The sequence below is a fragment of the Myiozetetes cayanensis genome, unplaced genomic scaffold (genome assembly GCF_022539395.1).
Source record: "Myiozetetes cayanensis isolate MyiCay16 unplaced genomic scaffold, myiCay2020 scf50, whole genome shotgun sequence".
NCBI classification, from domain to species: domain Eukaryota; kingdom Metazoa; phylum Chordata; class Aves; order Passeriformes; family Tyrannidae; genus Myiozetetes; species Myiozetetes cayanensis.
In genome coordinates, this window is record NW_026087743.1 from 62,645 (window position 1) to 85,533 (window position 22,889).

Consider the following 22,889-nt stretch of genomic DNA (forward strand, 5'->3'; position numbering starts at 1 on the left):
TCTGTAAGTTCCTAAGCAGTCCCTCCTCTGGACTAACGCTCCATTGTGCTTACACAGGCCTGCAGTTCACTGAGAGCTCATAAATTTCATGTGGTTCTGCCCAGGCTTTATTTTAGGTTCCTGAGCCATTTTATTTTATTTTATTTTATTATTTCTTTTTTTTGCTTGCCTGATTTTCTCTGCAGCTGCGGACAGATATAGTAAAGCTACTGTGGAGCATTCTGAAAGCAGGGCCTCTGAGAAGTTTCCAAAGTGCACACAAGCAGGTTATTCTTTGGCTTGTTTTCTTTGGCTTGGCCTTTTCAGCAGCGCAGAGTGAGTCAAACAGCATTAACTTTCGAGAGGGAAGTGGTGTGGTCAACCAAAACTGTTTGCGGCGAGATGGCGAAGATACGTGGGGCAGGTAATGAGGAACAGGGTGTAGGTGGGAGAGGCAGACCCAGCCAGACAAACAGAATCCTTAATAATGAAATCAACACAGTGGCATAAATTCTTTCTCTTTTTTTTTTTTTTTTTTCCTGTAGCTTTGTTATGACACAGCCTGGCTTTTCTGGCCTGGTCAGCCTGGAGGAGATGGCCTGGTGCTTAATGGGCTGGAGCTACAGACCTCAAAGGGAGAATAAAGGTCAGGCACTATTAAAGCAAAAAAAGAAAATCCATCAGCTGTTTGTTTGTGGCTGGTTGAATTCTTTCTCCTGCCTCCTCCCATTTTTACGGGCTGTTCCTTATCTGTTCCATGATTACAGGAGGCAAGGAAGATGTTTCCATCCTTCCATCTCTCCGGGATGTGTTTAAGTTATTTACCAGCACATCGTGTCCTCGAACGACAGATAAGTCCTGCTCTTATGATTCAGATGCAGAGACAAAATGGTCTTTCACTGAATCATGGAATGGTTTGGGTGGGAAGGGACCTTAAAGACCATCCAGTGCCACTCCTGCCATGGGCAGGGACACCTTCCACCAGCCCAGGGTGCTCCAATTCCTGTCCAACCTGGCCTTGGACACTTCCAGGGATCCAGGGGCAGCCACAGCTTCTCTGCCCAACCTGTGCCAGGGCCTGCCCACCCTCCCAGCCAGCAATTCCTTCCCAATATCCCATCTAACCTCGTTCTCCTTCAGCTTAAGGCCATTCCCCATTGTCCTGTCCCTCCACATCCTTGGGAAAAGTCCCTCCCCACCCTTCTTGGAGCCCTTTCAGGCACTGGAAGGACATAATCCTCTCCCAGGCATTGCTCTCCCTCACACTTTTCCTGGAGCTGCTCTGCACTGACACAGCAACTGCCCGACCAAGATTTGTCATTAACACCAATAGAAAACGCATTTACTCCTTGTAAGGAGTAAGTTACCACTTGCAGCCAAGAGCAAGAGCACAAAGGGAGATGCAGAACAAAAATAAAGCCCTTTTTGCATTGTTCACCACGGAGGGCAGAGGAGGAAGGAAGAGCCTGCAGGTTTTGTGTGGGCCTGGGAGGAGGGAATGCTGCACCTCCTGATGATCCAGGCCAGGGAAAGCTGGGAGGGACTGCAGTGCAGGTGGATTTTTACCCCTTCCAGTTGTATTCCAAAGTAGGGCTGTTCCCTGAAAGTGCTGCACAGCTTCACCCAGCCTTTCCCTTGGACAGGGGGTGTTTTGGGAAACCCCTAAGTGAGGCAACTCCTCGAAACCAGAGGCTTCAGAAAATGTCCTGGCACTGCCAAAACCTTGTTTAGAGACCATCTGACCACTCCATGTGGGCTGAAAACTTCCCTCTCTCTCTTCTCCCAGCCCTCTGAACAGCCTGAGGAAGAGGAGAACCTGAGGAAGAGGAGAACCTAAGGAAGAGAAGACCCTCTGTCCCATCTCCTGTGGAGAGCAGGGTGAAGGAATCAGGTCACAGAGCTTGGGTGCAGTCAGGTCCTGCTGCCCTCCAGCACATCCCTGAAGGAAAATTTGTCATCTGCCCGGAGGGAAAGTGGGATTGGTGCTCCAACAGCCCAGCTTTGCTAGGAAACCTCCTTCTAGGAAGGATAAAGGCAACATGACACCCTTAAAACCACTCCAGGGTTCCAACTCCAAACCTGTCATTCCCCAGCTGAAGCAAAGCCTCAGCAGCTGCTTCAAGCCTTTTGTTCACTCACAGTTTCCTATTTCTGTGGAAAATGCTCCCTCCAAAAAGATCTTATTCTTGTTCACTGATCTCAACAGCTACAAATCCTGTGTGGGGAAGCGCAGCTGAAAGTGCAGCAGAAAGTCAGACCTGAGGACTGCCTAGGAAAGACCATCAGAAATAATGTCCATTCACCTCATTCTGCTTTTGTCACAGTTCCAGAACATTCACCCACTGATTTCAGCAGAGAGAGATGGAGGAGGATCACCAAGAGGATCCCAGGGCTGGAGCAGCTCTGCTGGGAGGAAAGGCTGGCACAGCTGGGATTGTTCAGCTGGACAAGAGAAGCTTTGGGGGGACCTGAGTGTGGCCTTGCAGGGCCTGAAGGAGCTCCAGGAAAGATGGAGAGAGACTATTTCCAAGGGCTGGAGGGACAGGACAAGGGGGAATAGCCTCAAAGTGACAAAAAGCAGGGTTAGATGGGATATTGGGAGGGAATTCCTGGCTGGGAGGGTGGGCAGGCCCTGGCACAGGTTGGGCAGAGAAGCTGTGGCTGCCTCTGGATCCCTGGAAGTGTCCAAGGCCAGGTTGGACGGGGCTTGGAGCAACCTGGACAAGTGGAAGGTGTCCCTGCCCATGGCAGAGGGTGGCACTGGGTTATTTTAAGGTCCCTTCCCACCCAAACCATTCTGTGATTCAATGATTCCATGAGGCTTCAATAATTCCATTTTGCCTTGAAAATCCCATCATGCAAATTTAGGTAAACACTCACAAATATTCACCACAACCTTTATAACTATTCAACCACCAGGCAAGAAAATAATGACTATTAAATGTAAAAGAAAAGGGAAAAAAACCAAAAGGAGGATTTGAAATAACTACCTGCGTGGTCTCAAATCACACCAATTCAAGAGGAGTGAAAAAAGAGCTGTGTGAGATGAAGTGGCTCAAAAGAGGAGTTGAAATAATTTCTATAGGACTAGGCCAGTCTTCACATCATTCCCAACCCACACAGCAGCAGCCCTGGTTTTCTGTGTCCCTGCTTTCTGTGAGGAAGGAGCTTGTCCTGTCATCACTTCTGTGTATCTTTAAAATAACAGCCAAAGAACTCAGCAAGCAAACACATCTGAGCTACCCTCCTGCCAGAACAGCAGCGTTGTCACAGGATTTCCTGTTCCACATATCTGATGATTTTATTGAACTAAAATAAATGACAAATCCCCTGCTCACATCACCCGGCATCGACTGACTCAGCAGAGGGGCTGATAAATGCCAGGGAAAATAATCCCTTGCCATCTTTTCCGTATGGAAAAGCGGTGTCTGCACCATGGAACCCCAAGGAGGGGAGGATTGAAAACCCACTGAGGTTGAAGGGGATAAAAAGGATTCCCAGCATCCCTGCTCTGCCAGGGAGTGCCAGGCACTCATATAAATTTTATCATCCTTTGCACTGCCAGCCAGTTGAAGTCCATGAAGTCCTTCCAGCACCTAAAGGGGCTCCAAGAGAGCTGGAGAGGGACTTTCACAAGGACAGGGAGTGACAGGACAAGGGGAAATGGCCCTAAGATGAAGGAGGGCAGGGTTGGATGGGATATTGGGAAGGAATTCTTCGCTATGAGAGATTGGCACAGGTTGCCCAGAGAGGTTCTGGACTCCCCAATCCTGGAAGTCTTTCTGCACCACCCAGCCTGGCCTTGGACACTTCCAGGGATGGGGAATCCACAACTTCTGTGGGTGACTGAAGTAATCCCCGGAGTAATTCCGGCCTTGAGTTCGTGCCTGGTGGAAAAGGAGCCGATTTCCCCCTCACTCTTCACTTCTCCTCAGAAAACACAAGTCACAGAGGCACAAAGTGCTCTCTGCCCTCACTCTTGGTGTGCTTCCCTCGTGACAAGGGGCTGGGGGCAGGCACAGCTCTCACAGGGAGAGATGTCCCTTGGATGGACACACAAACACAGAAAGGAAACCAAGAGCAATCTCCACCTGTCTGTGCCCGTTTGGAGCCAGCAACACTTCAATTCACATCGTGTGGATTTGGGGTGGTGATCACAGAACCCCAGAATCATCAGGGTTGGAGGAGACCTCCAGGATCACCCAGTCCCACCATCCCCCAGCATCACCAGGATCCCCCTAATCCACGTCCCCAAGGGCCACATCCAGACACCTCTGGGACACTCCCACACACAGGGACTCCACCACCTCCCTGGGACACTTCTTGCAAGGCCTGACCACTCCTGCAGGGAGAAATTGTTTCTGATCTCTGCTCTGACCCTGCCCTGGGGCACTTTGAGGCCATTTCCTCTCCTCCTTTCCCTTGGGATGTGGCAGCAGAGCCCGACCCCCCTCCCTGCCCCCTCCTGTCAGGGAGTTGCAGAGAGCAATGAGGTCCCCCCTGAGCCTCCTCTGCTCCAGATAAACCCCCCCAGCTCCCTCAGCTGCTCCTCACAGGACATGTTCTCCAGACACTTCCCCAGCTCCGTTCCCTTCCCTGGACACAAAATACTTTGTAAAACACACGAGGTTTTGTGAATCCCCCCAGCCAGAACTCTTCCACAAGCCAACTGTGAATGTCCCCAGAGTGCCCCCATCACTTAAGGACAAGTCCCCCACTTCAGTGTCACAAACACAGAGCCACAGACCCAGCAGTGCCACAACCATCAAGCTCTCCTTGCAGCCCATCCCTTTGTTTCTGTCTGGACAGGGTCTGTTTAGGTTGGAAGCTCTTGGAGGCAACTGCCTCAGTCAAGGTTTTGTTAAAGCAATTACCAAAGTTGGATTGGGAGACTGAGAGGGAGGAAACACTGGGAAAGGAAGAAAAAGCCTCAGTTGCTTTTCTCAACTGTAAGCACCACCTTTTTTTTTTCCCTTTACATGTTTTCATAGAGTCATAGAATCATGGAATGGTTTGGGTTGAAAGGGAGCTTAAAGATCATCCAGTTCCACTCCCTGCCATGGGCAGAGACACCTCCCACTATCCCAAATTGCTCCAAGCCCCGTCCAACCTGGCCTTGGACACTTCCAGGGATCCAGGGGCAGCCACAGCTTCTCTGGCGCAACCTGTGCCAGGGCCTGCCCACCCTCCCAGGGAAGGATTTCATCCTAAAATCTAATATAAGCTTTTATGGTGGGACCCTTCCAATAGCACAGTGCTTCACTCTGTCCCTGTTTCTAAGCTGGTGGTTGGTAACATGTCAGCCTCAGTGTCCAACACATGGAGCCACTTGCAGCAGAAAGCAAGCAAGAAATGAAGGCATTTAGTTTTATTTCAGCTGTCAGGGCCTTTTGAGAACAGTTTGGTTTTTATAATTATTATATTAGGACAAGGTTCTTCCCCCAGAGGGTGGTTGGCACTGCCCAGGCTCCCCAGGGCAGTGGGCACGGCCCCAAGGCTGCCAGAGCTCCAGGAGCGTTTGGGCAACGCTCTGAGGGACAGGGAGGAGTGTTGGGATGTCCTGGGCACCCTTGGATGATCCTGGGGGTCCCTCCCAGGTCAGGATATTCTGTGATTCCCTCATTTTCCTTGCACAAAAGGCTGAAGGTGGAAGTGGTGAAACCTCAGAGGAAGCCTGACAGGTGCAGGAAGAGTCTTCCCCATTTCTGCCATGGGATGAGGGGATTCCAGCCTGTCATGGGCTCTGCTGACTCCTCCCAGTAGCTGCTCTGGGAGTGGAAATCTGTGGGCAAAGCTTGGACAGGACAGGGGGAAGGCTCAGCAGATCTGGTGCACTGAACACCCCCAGCCCTGGGGGACTCCCTAAAAACGACCTCAGGCTGGGCAAGGGGGCATTTGGAGATTTCCTTCACAACATCCACAGGCTTTCCTGGAACCTCCCAGGTGAGTCAGGATCACCCCAGATCAAGGTCTGGGGTTGTCCTGAACTCTGCTTGACCTGCCCCTCTGTCCCTCCCCAGCTTTGCCAGGAGGCAAAAGGAAATTTTCATTCCTAAAAAAGGCTCTTCTTGGACCAGCTTTTTAAGCTCCTTCTTTAAGCAATATATTCCTCTCTGTCTGCTCCTACCTTTTGATATAAAGATGTCAAAAACCTATTTGGGAAAACTACACATCCAGCAGGGGATAATCACATTTAATGCCCAGCTTAACCTCAGACCGGGGCTAAATCCATGTAACCTTTTCCTTTTGCCTCACTCTCAGGCACCTGGTCCATTAGTGAATTTTTCAGAGCTATGTAGGTTAAAACAATTCAATGAGGAAAACAGAGAGAAGCAGTCAAAAGAAGGAAAAAAACCTGATTTTTCAGCAGATGTACACGGGAGGTCAAACGGCCTAAGGGAAATATTTAATTTAAGAGTCATACGGTTTCTACCAAGTTTCCTAACCAAAAGTATTTTCATCAGGAGCACTACTCTTGATCTGGTTACTGCTAATGATTTTCCCCACGGACCGAGCTCATAAAAAACATAAATTGCTTTATGAATCATAGAATCACAGAAGCTGGAGGAGAAAACGATGGCTTAGGTCATCTCGCCCTTCTCCCTGACAGTGCAGTCTGATTCCTTTCCACAAAAAAGAAAAAAAAAATGCCCATTTTTGAAAATAAGCATTTATTCAGACGTGGGGAATAGAAACGCTGAGTTCAAAAGAGATTTTTTTTAAAAAGCTCGTTTGGAAGAGGCAGATCCTGAAGTGCCTTGGCTCTCTGGATGAGCTGTGATGATTTGAGGGGAAGCATCATCTGGGCAGGCACAGGCACAGGAATTGTAGGGCAAAAAGAGGGCAGTGGTGGGAGCCCCAGGCTTGAGAGTTTGTCACAACTGTAAAGGGAAATTTACAGGTGCAAAGATGCTGCTGGGCAAAGAGCACCAGAGCCATCAGAGACCACGACCCCGTGTGTGACAGGATGGGGAAGGACTTGGTGTGTCTGCAGACCTGGGAGCAGAGTGAAGGTGTGATGGTGTTATTGTCACCTGCTGTGTCATCTCCACACGTCCCAGAGAGCCCAGAAGTCACAGAATCACCAGGGTTGGGAGAGACCTCCAGGATCATCCAGTGCCACCCTCACCCAGCACCACCAGGATCACCCCTAATCCACGTCCCCAAGGGCCACATCCAGACACCTCTGGGACACTCCCACACACAGGGACTCCACCACCTCCCTGGGACACTTCTTGCAAGGCCTGACCACTCCTGCAGGGAGAAATTGTTTCTGATCTCTGCTCTGCACCTGCCCTGGCCTGTTACCTTCCAGCATTTTCCACAGAGAGCTCAGGCACTCACTGGAACCCTCACAGAAAGTAAATAAATAAAACATTTTCTAGAGTTAGTTTTGGACTTCAGCACGACTTTTTCTAGATCTCTGGAAGACACCAGTATCTCATTTTGTTCCCACAACTTCCCCAGGTCTCTTGTGAGTCAGGACATCTTAGAAAATGCCTCCTGGTCCTTCTGTAATTCCTGCCGCTCCAGTGAGTGACTCGTGGCTCTGTGAGCATTCCCAAATATCCATCACTGAAACTGGAAACACTCTAATCCAGCAGTTTTGTTTTGATTCTGGTCTCCATACAGGCAGACCCATATCATTTTTGATGCCTTCAGCAGCCAGCATGGTTTGACAAACCTCACCACATAAGGTGCCAGGTGTGAGTCAGGCCAATCCAGGTCTCCATCAAAAACAGGGAGAGAAGAGACACTGGAGTGGTCACAGCTGGGATTTGGAAACCCTTGGTGAGAAGTCAAACCCAAAGACTTCGAAGCCCACTTGAAAATGAATATAATATAACAATAATAATGTAATAGAACAATTTGCCAGGCTGATGGAGATGGGATTGCTCAGCCTGGAGGAGAGAAGGCTCTGGGGAGACCTCAGAGCCCCTTCCAGGGCCTGGAGGGGCTTAGAAAAAGGAGGGAGAGGGACTTTTTATGCAGGCAGAGAGTGACAGGACAAGGGGGAATGGTTTTTAACTGATAGGAGGCAGGGTTAGATGAGAGATTAGGAAGCAATTCTTTGCTCAGAGGGTGGTGAGACCCTGGCACAAAGATTCACAAGGCAGATGGTTTCCTGAGACAAACCCAAGCTGCAGGAATAGGTTGGGTTTGGGGGGAAAGGAGGGACAGTGGCATCCACTGCCCTGCAAGAAGGTCCAGAAGCAGATGCCACGAAAATGCCATTTTTGATGCTGGGGGTGCTACTCCATTGACTAAATCCAGGTGGGGTCAGGGAATGTCCTCACAGACCCATCGCAGTCAGTGCCTTTGGAAAGGCTGGCACAGCTGGGATTGTTCAGCTGGACAAGAGAAGCTCTGGGGGGACCTGAGTGTGGCCTTGCAGGGCCTGAAGGAGCTGCAGGAAAGATGGAGAGAGACTATTTCCAAGGGATGGAGGGACAGGGCAAGGGGAATGGCTTCAAACTGATGAAAAGCAGGGTTAGATGGGATATTGTGAAGGAATTGCTGGCTGGGAGAGTGGGCAGGCCCTGGCACAGGTTGCCCAGAGAAGCTGTGGCTGCCCCTGGATCCCTGGAAGTGTCCCAGGCCAGGTTGGATGGGGCTTAGAGCAACCTGGGCTGGTGGAAGGTGTCCCTGCCCATGGCAGGGGTGGCACTGGATGGGCTTTAAGGTCCCTTCCCACCCAAACCATTCCATGATTCCATGATCCCATCACCCTTTCTCTGCTGCGTCACGAATGACTCAGAGCTCTGCCTCCCTACAGGGTGGGTTCCCACCCTGACCTTTCCTGATGTCACCCAGGAAGCCTCCTCCCCTCTGCAGCTGATTTGCTTGCAGCAGCCTCAGTGAATGACAAGGAAGCTTTTGCATCCCTTTGGGTCGGGCACACACGCATGTCCCTCCTGCCTGTATCACATCTCCACTTCCTTTTCAAAATGCAGAGCCTTATTAAATATTAACTATTACACCAACTGAAGGATTGATTTAGAACAGAAGAAGCCGTGCCTGCAGGATGAGTTTGTTCCTTACCCTCCTGAGCAGATGTATATTCAAAGAGCTGCAGTTTGTTTGTTTGTTGTCTGCAAGCCGTGAGCATGCCCAGGTAATTGCATATACAAATCTGCCACTTGCATATACAAATATCTTTTTCATGTGCACAGCTGCCTGGTTCACTGAGGAGATTCTTCAGGGACAATTCAACCACAGTTTAAAACAAAACAAAAAAAGAACAAAACAAAACAACAAACCAAACTAAATAAGAAGCCTCACCCTGCCAGCATTATTTGTTTAAAAGTCTGTCTTCAAGTACAAAAAGTATGGGTCAGACTTTTCCACTCTACACATGCAGCATCGTGGTGCAACTCAGGCAAATGAAGGCTTGAGCAGAAAACATGAGTTTTCTAAGCTATTTTAGTTGCAGCTTCAAACATTTCTTTTCTAGGGAAGCAGCCCCGAGCTGTGGGTCTCGTTCTCCAGTGGGTGTTTGAGTCCTGCTGTTCTGCCCTCCCGGGACAATTCCACTTAAGCAACAGCCAGAACTTCTGCCAAGGGTGCAGGAGGAGTGCAAGACGCTAACCACACACAAACCACAATTTACATTTTGATAAAAGTATGAAAATGCCCCATTTGGGTTTGTGACTGAGGCCAACAAATGCCTCTGGTAACAGGCACCAGCCCTGGGATCCCAGCACAGGGAGCACAGGGAGCTGCTGGAGAGAGCCCAGAGGAGGCACCAAGAGGATCCCAGGGCTGGAGCAGCTCTGCTGGGAGGAAAGGCTGGCACAGCTGGGATTGTTCAGCTGGACAAGAGAAGCTTTGGGGGGACCTGAGTGTGGCCTTGCAGGGCCTGAAGGAGCTCCAGGAAAGATGGAGAGAGACTATTTCCAAGGGCTGGAGGGACAGGACAAGGGGGAATGGCTTCAAACTGCCAGAGGGCAGGGTTAGATGGGATATTGGGAAGGACTTGCTGGCTGTGAGGGTTGTGAGGGGCTGGGAGAGATAGAATTCCCATAGAAGCTGTGGCTGCCCCTGGATCCCTGGAAGTGTCCCAGGCCAGGTTGGACGGGGCTTGGAGCACCCTGTGCTGGTGGAAGGTGTCCCTGCCCATTGCACAGGGTGGGATGGGATCATCTTTCAGATCCCTTCCAACCCAAACCAACCTGTGATTCAATGATCTCTCCCTGCACATCTGCTCCACCCTCCCTTCACCCCACAGACAGCACACCCTGCCCTCACCACCTGAACAAAACAACCACCTGTGTGAGGGGTTTGGGTATTCCCCGGGGATATCAAACCCTTCATCTCCTCCTTGTGCTTCATTCTTTAAAAAAAAAAAAAAAAAAAAAGAGAAGAAGGAGAAGAGGGAAGGGTGGCTGGCTGAGCAAACAGGTTCTCCCAAGTTCTGCCACAGCACAAGGAACTCCATGGGGCAGCAACCGTGTGTCCTGCCTCAGGCACTTATTTATGCTTGCAGGGTGGCTGAGCCTGAGGGCTTGGATCAATGACATATTGGTTTCCAATGCTTTAAGATCCTCTTAACATCTGAAAGGCAAGACTGGCTAGAAATGATGTGTCAGGTATTTGCTGCCCACCTTTTCCCAGCATCCCTTCTGTCAGCGCTTGGGTAGGAGCCAAGGCAGCCCTGGGGAGGGACTTGCAGAAATGCAAGTCATGTCCTGGGCCAGCTGGACACCAGTGAAAAATAAGCCTTTGGGAAGGGATGATTAAAGCCATTCGTGGGACAGCCATGGCTTAAAACATTCCCCCTGCTCCACATGCACTGGATAAGGCTGGATTTCACCAACCCCTACTCTGATCCACCGTCCTATCCCGCTGCAAATGCCGCCCTGAGCTCACTTACTTCTGGGTTCCCGAGGTCCATCCACTGTTATCTTGATGGCTCTGTGGTAGGTGGCTACTTGGGGGGGGTTTGTGAACACCGTGATTGTCAACGTGAAGCTTTTCCCTGCAACAGGAGGAAGAAAGAAAAGGTGTTAGTGAGCGAAGAGAACCCGTTTCTGGTAGCACTCAAACACCCTGAATGGCACTGAAACATTGCAGCTGAAGATAAAGCCGTGCCCAGAGAGTGGGGCGTGTAATCCCAGTGCTGGATTCGTTCCCTCCATGGCAACAGCTCAAAGCTTTCAGGGAAAAGAATTAATTTATATTTAAATGATCTACGCTCTGTTTATAGATATATATATAAAAGAGGAGGTTACCCCTAACAGTTGGAGTTTATCTGATGTGCAGCTGGGACTTTATCTGTGCTTTCTAGAGGCTGGTAGTTCAGAGAGGCTCAGAAACCGTGGCTGACTCTCCCAGAACTGCCACGGGAATCTGATCAGCAGCACTCGTTAAAATTAAAGAGAACTGGGTGCTCAGATCGTAAAATCCCACGCTTTGTGGCTGAGGCCACCAGGAGATCAGTTCCACATTGTGACCCAGAACCCTTTAAAAGTCATCTGCCACTGCAATGCCAAGAAACAAGGGAATGGAAAAAAAATAAAAATAAAAAATAAAAATCCCTGCAGCTCGTCCACAGAGAATGAAAACATCTTACGAGGACACAGCAGAGCCATAATGCTCGATTTCTCTGTTAGTCAGCAAGAAATCCGTGAAGGCCTCTTCCATGGCACAGCTCAGAGCTGAGGAAAGGGCTGCTGCTGCCCCTGGATTTGCTGCTGGCCTTTTTGAGATGACAAAAGTAACATCCTGCATCTTTGATGCACAGACCTCGCCTGTGCGCTCCCGACAGCCCTGGCGTGGGCAGCGGGGAAAACACTGCCCTGTCAGCAGCTTCAGCACAGCCCTCCCAGCAGCACAGAGGACTCAGACGCTGCCAGAAATCGTTGTTATCAGCCAGAGACATCAGGGGACATCACCCCAACTTAGATAACCAGGAACTGCTGTAAGAAAACTGAGGTTCTCCTCCTCTGGGCACGTGGAGTTCTGCCTCCTTCATTCCACCACTTGGCTCCAGCCCTCCTGAGTGCCCAGTTTGTTCCCTTCCAAACCTTCCTATTTTTTTTATTTTATTTTTTTTTTATATTTTTTGCTCCACTGAGCCCTATAAATGAGGAGAAATTTAAATCTAAGTGTAAATATAAATGTGCATACAAATGCCCGCCTCCAACAGCAACATTATCCCCGATTCCCCCTGTGCATTCACTGGCAATTCAATCCCTCTCCTAAGGCAGCTCCCACCTCCCCACCCTCACTGGAAAGCAGTCCCGGGGGTGAAAATCATTGCTGCAGAAGCCCAGATGATCCCAGATCCCTGAATCCCATCAAATCTTGGGTCCTACATCTCCCCAGAGCAAGGATGGCCGTGCTCTTGACCTCCTTTAAATACCAATTACAGCTTTACAGCTTTGTTAATCTTTCCCTGTCAGCACAGCAGAATCTTTCTGTGAGGCATCAGCAATAAGGTTTGATAAACTTCTCCCCAAAAAACTTTATCACCCTTCACGTCAGACTTAACAAACATCAAAGGAGCCACCTTAGATTTGCCTTCTTTCCAAAATCCAGTTTCTCTGTATCCTTATATACAACACTTAGATCACTAAGACTGAAAGAATCTTGAAAAATATACTTTATTCTCTTTACTAATCTGCAGTATTTCCATCTTGCTTCCACTTTGGGTTTGTTTTGTGTTTTTTTTTTTTTTAACAACTGCTGCCCTGCAAGAACATGTAGTAAATTTATTTCTTTAGCAGGCTCTTGAGATGCTTCTTTACAAAAAATAAAGGCAGGAAAAAAACTCAAACTACAATAGTGAAATGTGGTAAAACGTGGCCACACTGCCAGTCTCCAAGACCAGAATCAAGAAGAAGAGGGAGGTGAAGTAACTTTCTCAGGATTTTCTGCAGAGCAGGCGATCTCTGAGCCCGTGTGAGGTTGGGACACGAGCTGGCAAGAGCAGGAAGACACTTAACTTATTTCTTGTTGACAGAGGACTATTCATTAACCACATACTGGTTAACCACAGGCCTATATAACCATAAACCTACATGTCACTCACTGCTCTCACCAATAATTCTGGCTGCGTGTGTTTTTTTTTTTCTCGGGTTTGTTGTGTTCCATTTACATTCGCCTTTATTAAGTGGTTTTATCACTTCTGCATTATTCATCATTTATGGGTCTGGTTGACAAAGGCACATTTAGATTGGAGGTATTGTCAGGGAAATCTGTGTTTTGTGGAGATACCTGTTTTGGGGTGACAGCAGCACCGTAAAACTCTCCTCCTTGTTTTTATGTATTGTGGTACAACCATAAAACAGATTTTTATTTTCAAATACCCTTGCATAATGCACTTACACCTGTGTGTGTGCACCTACAGACTGCCCAAAGCTGAGCCAGGCAGCCCAGGTGAGGGACTGACCTCTCTGGGGAATATAAAGAGGGACCAAACACCCCCAAAAACTCATTCTGAAACTCTGGCCTTGCTTGACTGCCCCCAATAATCACGATGACAATTTGATAATGTCCTGACAGTGACAGCCAACAACTATCCCTGCCAGTTCCTAATATCAGCCACGTGGCACCTCAGGAGCACAAGAATTAAGTTGTCCAGAGGTGGGACCGGGTTCTGCCTTTGGGAACCCTTCCCACAGACAGCGAGACCTCGTACGTGTTCAGGGCAGAGCCCAAGACTCACTGCTTCCATCTGCTCTCCCCTCGCAAGCAGGGTAGGAAAAACTGCTTGGTAATGTTTATTTTTGCAAGAGCTTTAAGGTCAGAACCCTTCCCCAGAAAAAAAAGTAATGGAAACAGTAGCATTCCTGGCCGGGATACAATGGGGACTTTTGAAATGTTGTCCGGGCACTGTTGGTGGGTTTGGTGGAGAATGAGCTATCAAAAGTGCCCTCAGGAGTCACTGCTGATTTGACAGCTGAAGGCACAGAATCCCAGAATCCTTGAGGCTGGAAAAGCCCTCCCAGCCCATGGATCCCCCTGTGCCCCATCCCCACCTTGTCCCCCAGCCCAGAGCACTGAGTGCCACGGCCAGGCCTGCCTTGGACACCTCCAGGGCTGGGCACTCCAAACCACCACCTCGGATGGATTAAACCAGTTGTCCCCACACGACTTTACAGGACTGCCCATGAGATCCCCTGACACTGCAAAGCTGCAAGGGTTTAAGAGGAAGCAAAAGCACAATGTCCTTCTGCCTGACAGGAGGGGGAACCAGGGGAGTTTGGCCTCTTCCAGGGAACAAGGGACAGGAGGAGAGGACAGTGCCTAAAATTGCACCAGGGGAGGCTCAGGTTGGCCAGGAGGAGGAATTTGTTGCTGGCAAGGGTGGTCAGGCCTTGGCAGGGGCTGCCCAGGGAGGTTTGGAGTGCCCAGCCCTGGAGGTGTCCAAGGCAGGCCTGGCCGTGGCACTCAGTGCTCTGGGCTGGGGGACAGGGTGGGGATGGGGCACAGGGGGATCCATGGGCTGGGAGGGCTTTTCCAACCCAAGATGATTCTGGGACTGTGTGATACCATCTGCCAGGACCTGCTCAGCAATACTATTCCTGGACCACCAGAAGGTGAGGATCAACCTGAGCCAGCAAATGAGCAACCTGGGCTAGTGGAAAGTGTCCCTGCCTGTGGCAGGGGGTGGAATGAGATGAGCATTAAGGTCCCTTCCAACCCAAACCATTCCATCATTCCATGATCAGAACAAAGCAGACGAGAACAAAGCATCTGCTGCTGCTGCTCTGCAGCGAAATACAGGAACTTGGAGCCTGAATTCCACCTGCAGCCCACCTGCAGCCCACCTGCATCCCAGCTGCCAGAGGCTGGGAGCAGAAAGGAGTGGGGAGTTCCCAGCTCACAGGGTTCCAGTGGTCCCTCCAGAGCAGCTCGGCAGGGCTCTAGAGGGAGCAATAGGCTCGTGAGCTGAGGCCCCTGGGAAGGTCTGAGAGGAGCCAAGGGGGGAAAGAATGACTCCCAAGTGACAGCACGGTCACATGAAGCCGCTGTGCGTTGCTTTAGTCATCCCTGAGCAGTGTCATGGTCAGCTGGGGCCGGGGGTGGGAAGGGAACATTGAAAATGTCGAGTGGCTGCACGGGCAGATGCAGAAGGGAATGAGAACAGGCACAGTGCAGGGAAGGGAGGCCACAACTTGGACCTGTCATTTCATTTTAACCCACTCTTTTCTCAGGCAAAAAGAGCCACTGATTGATTCCACCCGTGAAGGTTCATCCAAACAGAGGAGAGGAAAAAAACACAACAGAGTTAAAGCTTTAGAAGTTTGGCCTTGGAGGAGGGAAAGGGAGCTTGGGCCAAGAGATGAGGTTGATGCAATCACTGCCTTTTGCTTTTGGGATTTGTTCTGCTGATCACAGATGGGCCATTAGATTTGTTTAGTGGTTTTTGCTTTTGCTGCTTTTTATATTATAAAAAAAAAAATTGTTACGGTAAATTATTGGATGAAAAGAAGAGGAAAGAAAAGGAAAGGAGCCAAGAAGCGTCTGTGCTGACAAGGACAAAAGGTATAGGTGGAAAACTATGAAATGTATTGCACAAATGCAACACAAATGACATTACAGACATTTCTATTACATTAGGGAGAGAATTCCAGGCTCTGGTAAAAAAGATTAGGATTTGGGGTTTTTTTTCATCCAGCTTCTACTTTTTGGTGCTCTTGTGTTAAACCACGCTAAGTGATCAATTTGATCCATCCTTGCAGGTTCTCACAACATCTCCCTGGGCATCTGCCAGGGCCAAGATACCCAGTGCATTTTAATAACATGCCTGTCTGCATCCCTGGGCAGGATGCAACACTTCCACCTCCATTCCCAGCCATCAGCTGCTGAACACTGGGGCCAACTTCTGCTCTTCCTACCTCTGAAACCCCTGAGCTCTCCAAATCTAATCAATAAGATGGAAAGGCCAACATAATCCCACCCCTCATTAGTTAACTGCTGCTCCTCAGATGAGAGAAAGATTTTTGCAGGTGTTCAAGCTGCAAAAAGCCTGATTGACTCCAGATTCTGTGCTCAGATGGGGGCCTTTTTTTTTTTTGTCCTGTCCCTGCTGACGGTTTTGAGCAGTCAAAATAAAACTCTGCCTGTTGTGTTTGGTCCAGTGGCTGCTTCATCAGAAAAAACAAAATAGAAGCTGCAGCTGGAGAAAGCAGCATCAAAAAAAATATAACATGATTTGTTTACCATCAGCACCACAGACACCACTGAATTTAAATATGAAATAAAGCTGTTATTCACCTCATCTGCCACCACGCTGGCAATGGTTTATAAATTCTGATCCCCACAGGCCAACGGTCCAAGCAGAGAAATGTGAATATGGGGAGATGGAGAAAATTGGGGGTTTTGCCCAGAAAAATACAAGGGAGGCTTTGGAGCCCCTTCCAAGAGGGCTGGAGAGGGACTTTGGACAAGGGATGGAGGGACAGGACGAGGGGAAATGGCCTGAAGCTGAAAGAGAGAATGGTTAGATGGGATATTGGGAAGGAATTGCTGGCTGGGAGGGTGGGCAGGCCCTGGCACAGGTTGCCCAGAGAAGCTGTGGCTGCCCCTGGATCCCTGGAAGTGTCCCAGGCCAGGTTGGACGGGGCTTGGAGCACCCTGTGCTGGTGGAAGGTGTCCCTGCCCATGGCAGGGAGTGGCACTGGATGATCTTTAATATCCCTTCCAACCCAAACCGGTGTGTAATTCCAAGAGCTGCCCATGGGAATCATCTGCAGGGGCTGTGGAGCTGTTTGTGTATTTTTTAGGGATGTTTTGCAGGTGTCAAGCTGGAGATTTGGGAAATACATCCACTTTGCTGCTGCCAAAGCAGCCTGGCTCGGCAGAAAGGTGCACTCTGAACATTTCTGTCGAGTGTCTCACTCCAGGAAGTTCTTATATCTGTGTTTACACAGCATCTACTTACCCAGAATGAAATCTCCCCCGTGCTGAATCAATGGGGGTTTTGTTCTGGATTTTTATGGGGCCAAAAGTGGCCCTGCTGCAAACTTGGACCCAGCTATGAAATACTGATTTTTTTTTTTTTCCTTTTGCAATAAGAGTAGAAAACCAGTTTGATTTTGCAGGGGCATGGCTGGGGCTGGCTTTGCCCCTTCCCTTCCTTTTCCAGCTCCCTGCAGCACCACTCAGTGCTTATCCAAGACATGCACTTCACACTCTTCTGCTCCCTCTACATTCTCCAAGCTTTTTTTTTTCTGGCTAACAACTCAAAAGCTGTGGTGGAGAGCAGCAGAGCTGCCTGACTGCCCAGATATGAGATTCCCAGAGCTAAAAGTCCAGAAGAATGTAGCTTAGGATGGAATTATTTCAAAGTATTATTTTGGTGAAGCCAGAATAATGGTGCCCAGCCAAAATGTCCCAAATATTTGGGTACATTTAACCTGAGGCCACACAGGAACTGTATTAAGCAGCCAAAGTCACAGCACTGAAATCAAGTAGCGTTAATAGAGACACCATCAAACCTAAGCAGGCACTAAAAATTAGGATTTACCTTTACCTGGGTGGTAAGGATAGTCCCTGATTGCCATTTCCCCCTGACAAGCTGCTTATTTCAGCAGCACAGAGCATAACCCCGAGCCTGGAGGCTGCAGCCATGAAAGATTTCCAGCAGCAGATGCAGAAGCTGCTTTTCCACTCGGTGTCCCCTCACAGCTGTTAAAATAAAGCTGACTCAGGCCCCGAGCAGCTGCTCAGGCAGCCACGTGCGGGTGATGCACGGCGGGTTCTGTGCAGGGCCCTCATCACCAGGTGCACCAGGGATGCTCCAAATCTGCCCCTGCCACCACGTGCTTCCCTTGGCACTGGAGAATTCCCGGGCATGGCTTCCCTGGAGTTGTCTGGGACAGCGACCTGGGGTCTCAGCTCCTCAGAGGAGACGTGGAAAGACTCCAGGAAATGCCTGGGGGGAGTCTCAGGCAGATCCTGGAAGATGCAGGTTCCACAAGAGGAGGAAAATCATCACAGGCAGCTTCCTGCAGGAGTCTGGAGCTGCTGTCCAGGATATCAAGTGCCTAAATCGAGGGATGAAAACACTCTGGGAGATCCTCAGAGGGATCTCAAGAGGCTCCAGGAATACGGAGCTGCTACCAAAAGAACAACAAACCATCTTGGGAAGCTCCCCTGGAGTAGTCTGAGAGTGCTCCCTGGGATCTCAGCTCCCACGAGGAGCTGTGAGGGAGGTCCTAATGTCACTTTTTCCCCACTTCTGCTGTGCTGCAGTGCTACCAACATTCAAATCCCTTCCCTCAGGAAAACAGGAGAAAATCTTCCTGATGGGATAAACAAAAAATGCCAGCACCCAGCATGCCCAAAACATGCCACTGCCACTGTGCCACTGCCAACGTGCCACAACCCCACATTTTTTTGCTTGAATGTTGCTTTTTATCCATTACTGATCAACCAACACCTTCAGTGTTTCACCTGAAGCCCTCGGAGGAGGGACAGTCCCTTGCAGGACAGGGATTGCTCACAGCCTCAAGCGTTGCAAGGGTGGGACTCAGCTCGCTCAAACAGCCCCAGTTTCCCTCCCTGTGGTTTTTTTGGGAGGCCCAGATGTTGACACGTTCATCTGACAGGGGTCTGTGTGCAGCCAGTTTCAGTTCTGCGCCGAGGAGCGGTTTCACTTCCCCGTCCCGTGTCAGGACAATCCTGACCTCACAGGGGCCTCTGTGCTGATCCCTGACAGCCTGACAAAGTGTGTCAAAGTGCAGCCGCTGCTGCAGGGCACCTGATGGCCCTCCTCTCCTCAAGGAACTTGGATTTGGAGTGCATTCCTCGGAAATGTTCCTGTCCATAATGTTAGGACCAACTGGACCCCTCCGTGTTCCCTCCCTCAGGCTGCTGCTTCTGCTGCTCCATGGAATTTCTCCTGTGGATGTGCTTTGGTAAAGATGTCACAAAAGCACAGTTTATTCCAGCTGGAGGAAAAAAACCTGTGGCAGATGAGTAGCAGGAGAGAGAGAGTGTGGGTAGGAAATGGTGTGACCGTTCAGAAGGAAGGAGCTGCAGCAGAAGAAGGAGGAGAATAACCCTGATTATCTGGGAGAGGACGTGAATTTAACTAACTGAGGAGGAGAAACAAAGGCTGAAGAGATTCAGGACCCAGGTGATTAGAAGGAGGTGCCTGAAGACAGGATGTCCTACAATGGAATCACAGAATCATGGAATGGTTTGGGATGGAAGGGACCTTAAAGAACAGCTCATTCCAACCCCCTGCCATGGGCAGGGACACCTTCCACCAGCCCAGGTTGCTCCAAGCCCCGTCCAGCCTGGCCTTGGACACTTCCAGGGATCCAGGAGCAGCCACAGCTTCTCTGGGCAACCTGTGCCAGGGCCTGCCCACCCTCCCAGCCAGCAATTCCTTCCCAATATCCCATCTATCCCTGCCTTTGAGCCATTCCCCCTTGTCCTGTCCCTCCAGCCCTTGGAAATAGTCTCTCTCCATCTTTCCTGGAGCTCCTTCAGGCCCTGCAAGGCCACACTCAGGTCCCCCCAAAGCTTCTCTTGTCCAGCTGAACAATCCCAGCTGTGCCAGCCTTTCCTCCCAGCAGAGCTGCTCCAGCCCTGGGATCCTCTTGGTGCCTCCTCTGGGCTCTCTCCAGCAGCTCCCTGTGCTCCCTGTGCTGTTCCCAGGGCTGGAGCAGCTCTGCAGGGGGGTCTCACCTGAGGGGGCAGAGGGGCAGAATTGTCAGCTTAGGGGTGACACCCAGCAGCTGACACGGACCTGAGTCCCTTTGCCTGCCAACACCAACAACCCACAAAGCCACAAAACCACCGGGAATCCCCCTATTTTGGGATGTTGTCCTATGTCAGAAGGGAGACTATTTCGAGCTGTGGTAGGAATTTGGCTGCCAGGAACATTATTTGCACTTCAGCATCCGAAGGCCTGTGTAAATACCAGCTTTCAGGCTTTGTGGTGGAGGTGGTTTATGTATAAGAGTCACAACAGTATTCCTTGAATGGCTTTCCTTTCTGTTCTGGAAGACAACCCCAGTGACCTGTCTGAACCGAATTTTTGGGGTGGGATGCCTTCTCAGAACTGAAAGCCTGCAGATCAAGCTTCCCAGCTGGATGAAAGCATTAAAACACAGGTGTGGGGGGAAGGAAGACCTTTTAATGGAAAAAGCCAAGCAGCCTCTAACTCTAAGTGGAGCTGCTGCAGTAACCACTATAAAATTCTTATGAACTTGGGTGGAGACAATAATTACAGCACAGGAAGAATGAAATGCTGTGGGGTGCCTGGCCCTGCACAGAGTGGCAGCACAAGAGGATCTCATTTGGAGCCTTTAGAAGCAATGCCCCTTGTTCAGACATTTTTAAGACTTGAAATATATATATATATATATATATTCAATATGTGTCACTAAAGTTTGAACACAGATTTGGAGAGGGTGGAATTATTTTTTCCCCAAAGGTGACTCTGGTGGAAATCTCTGACAGTTCTATGAGTGGGCTACACCAAAACCTGAATTTCTGCTTCCAAGCTGTGACCTACTACTTACTCAGGAATTTTGATTCTTTTTTTTTCTTTCTCAGTGCAGAATGATTTTTGTTTTAAATGAAGTGCTCAGAAATGACTTGGCCTCCACAAAGCTCTGTGAGTGGAATGAAGAAACCATCCTTCAGCAAAGTGCTGTGTCACTCACTGCTGAAGAGTTCAGGGAAAGGGAAAAACAGCAGCAGCAGGAACACCAGAGGGAAAGGACAGTTCAGAAAGAGATGACTTCAATGCAGAGCTCCCACCTTCTCACAGAAAATGCCTGGGGATCCTTAAGCCTAATAATAGTCTTGGGTCTGGCTATAATTTCAGACCATTCACAAGCTTTTTTGAGGTAGAAATTATCACCCAGATTTTATAGGGATGACAGAGACATGGAAAAGGTTAAGGCCCAGATTATTCACGAGAGGGTTTAGCTGTCTGAAGTGGGATTAAGCCCCAAATTACACCCCTCACTCCTCCCAGTCCAGGTTGCAGGGTTTGGGATGGGGGGACAATTTTGTCCCACTGTTTCCTCCATGGACTGGACAGAGAATATTTCCAAGGCAGGACAAGGGGGAATGGCTTCAGCTGCCAGAGGGAAGGGATAGATGGGATATTAGGAAAAAAAATTTTTCCCTGCGAGGGTGGGGAGGGGCTGGGATAGAATTCCCAGAGAAGCTGTGGGTGCCCCTGGATCCCTGGAAGTGTCCAAGGCCAGGCTGGATGGAGTTGGAGCACCCTGGGCTGGTGGAAGATGTCCCTGCCCATGGCAGGGGTGGAACTTTAAGGTCCCTTCCTTCCCAAACCATTCCGTGATTCTCCACCTCAGTGCAGCAGCTGGGAAGCTGGGCTCAAACATGCTCCTCTCCCTGTGGAATGATGAAGGTGGTGACCCCCCAGCAGGGCTCTGGCAGAGGCTCCAGGCACAGGGAGCAAGGAAGGGGTGGCTTCACTGCAAGAGCAACGCCCTGCTCTGACTGCGAAAGGCAAGGAGCTGCTTCTGTGATCTTGTACCTACAGCGGCCCTGAAGCAGAAGAATGCCAGAGGACAACCAGACAATTGAGTTCTCCAGTAGCTCTGAGAGCATGGGAGTGTGCCCTGGGAGTGTTTACTCCGAGCTCATTTTCCTGGAGGAAGGACTCCTCCGTGCTGTCATTACGCTAATGGAATGCGCATTGATTTCCGAGCTGGGGAGAGCTCCGGGGTCACCCGATGGAGCTCCACGGGAGATAACACTGCCATTACCAACCTGGAACCTGCCAGCTTCCACCAGAGACAGCCTTCAAACCCGGAGCAACCTCCGTGGCCTCAGACACGGACGTGGCTTTGTTCGAGCTCCGCCGCACAAAGTCCAGCCTGTGGAAACTCCCAGGCCTTGCCAAAGCCTTTCCTTCAGTTCCTGCCTAAACTTCAGGGAGCTGATGTGCTCCAAGCACCGCCCCACTCAAGAGCTCTTATGGCATCCAGCCTTCCAAGCAGCTGCTTCCTCCTCCTCCTCCTCCTCCTCCTCTCCTCGGCCTCCAGAACCTCCTCCCTCTCTCGCTCCTGGCACAGCAGGTAGCTCCTCATCCTCACAGGGAGCGTTAGGAAAGGGCAAAAGGGATTTAGGATACTTCCTTGCATCCTTTTTTCGGAGGTCAAAACCTGCTCTGGTGCTAAAGGCTCACACAGGAATCCCAACCTGCAGCTCTGTGAGGCAGGAATGCCATCACACGGAGGAAGGAGGGAAGGGGACAAAGGGAATAACTTGGAGAGGCTGAGGAAACTGTGTGGAAATAATCTGGTGGGGAAGCAGGATGGGAGCAAAAAGGGTGGAGGAGTCACACAGCATTAAGGTAATAGAAAAATAAAGTTTTGGTTTTTTTTTTTTTTTTTACTGCAGCTAAAAGGTTTTTAGAAGGGAACAGAGGCTGATTCAGACTGATGAGGGTTTCTGCACATGACTGTGCTGGAAAAGGCTCTTGACAGCAATTGTAAGCCACTGATTTGCAGCATCCTCACTTCTGCTCAAGTTCTCCAGCCAGCCCCCAGAGCCAGGGTCCTAATTTATCCCCCCAGAATGATTTTCTTTTGATGACAGAATAGCAGCTGCTCTTGGAGCTGTAACATGGGGTACACACACGTAGAGCTACACACGAAAATAAACACGTTTTCACCAGAACTCGAGGGGTTCTGAAGGGTGGCACACGAAAACAAACAGCAAAATAAAAACAAATTTATAAAACCCCAACAAACAAAAACAAAGCCGAAGGGCAAAACAGATCCCTCGAAACTGCGTAACTTCTGGGAAGCCCAACTCCTTTTATCATGGCCAAAAAAAAAAAAAACAAACAAAACAAAAAAACAAAAAAGAGGAGAAAACTCTCCGAGGACGGCGTCTGCCTCATCCTCGCCGCTTCCAAAACGTACAAGCAGAGCCGTGCAGCACCAAAAAATAGATTTATT

The 22,889-nt window shown here is 49.8% G+C and overlaps 1 protein-coding gene across 1 annotated transcript in view; it reads right to left on the reverse strand.

Annotated features, from left to right (window-relative positions):
- The window catches only part of RUNX1 (RUNX family transcription factor 1), a 76,621-nt gene that overhangs the window by 42,234 nt on the left and 11,498 nt on the right, over positions 1 to 22,889 (reverse strand). Inside the window, exon 3 of the mRNA XM_050334209.1 lies at positions 10,853 to 10,957. Within this exon, the coding sequence (XP_050190166.1) occupies positions 10,853 to 10,957 (105 nt within the window). The remainder of the gene's footprint in view (positions 1 to 10,852; positions 10,958 to 22,889) is intronic.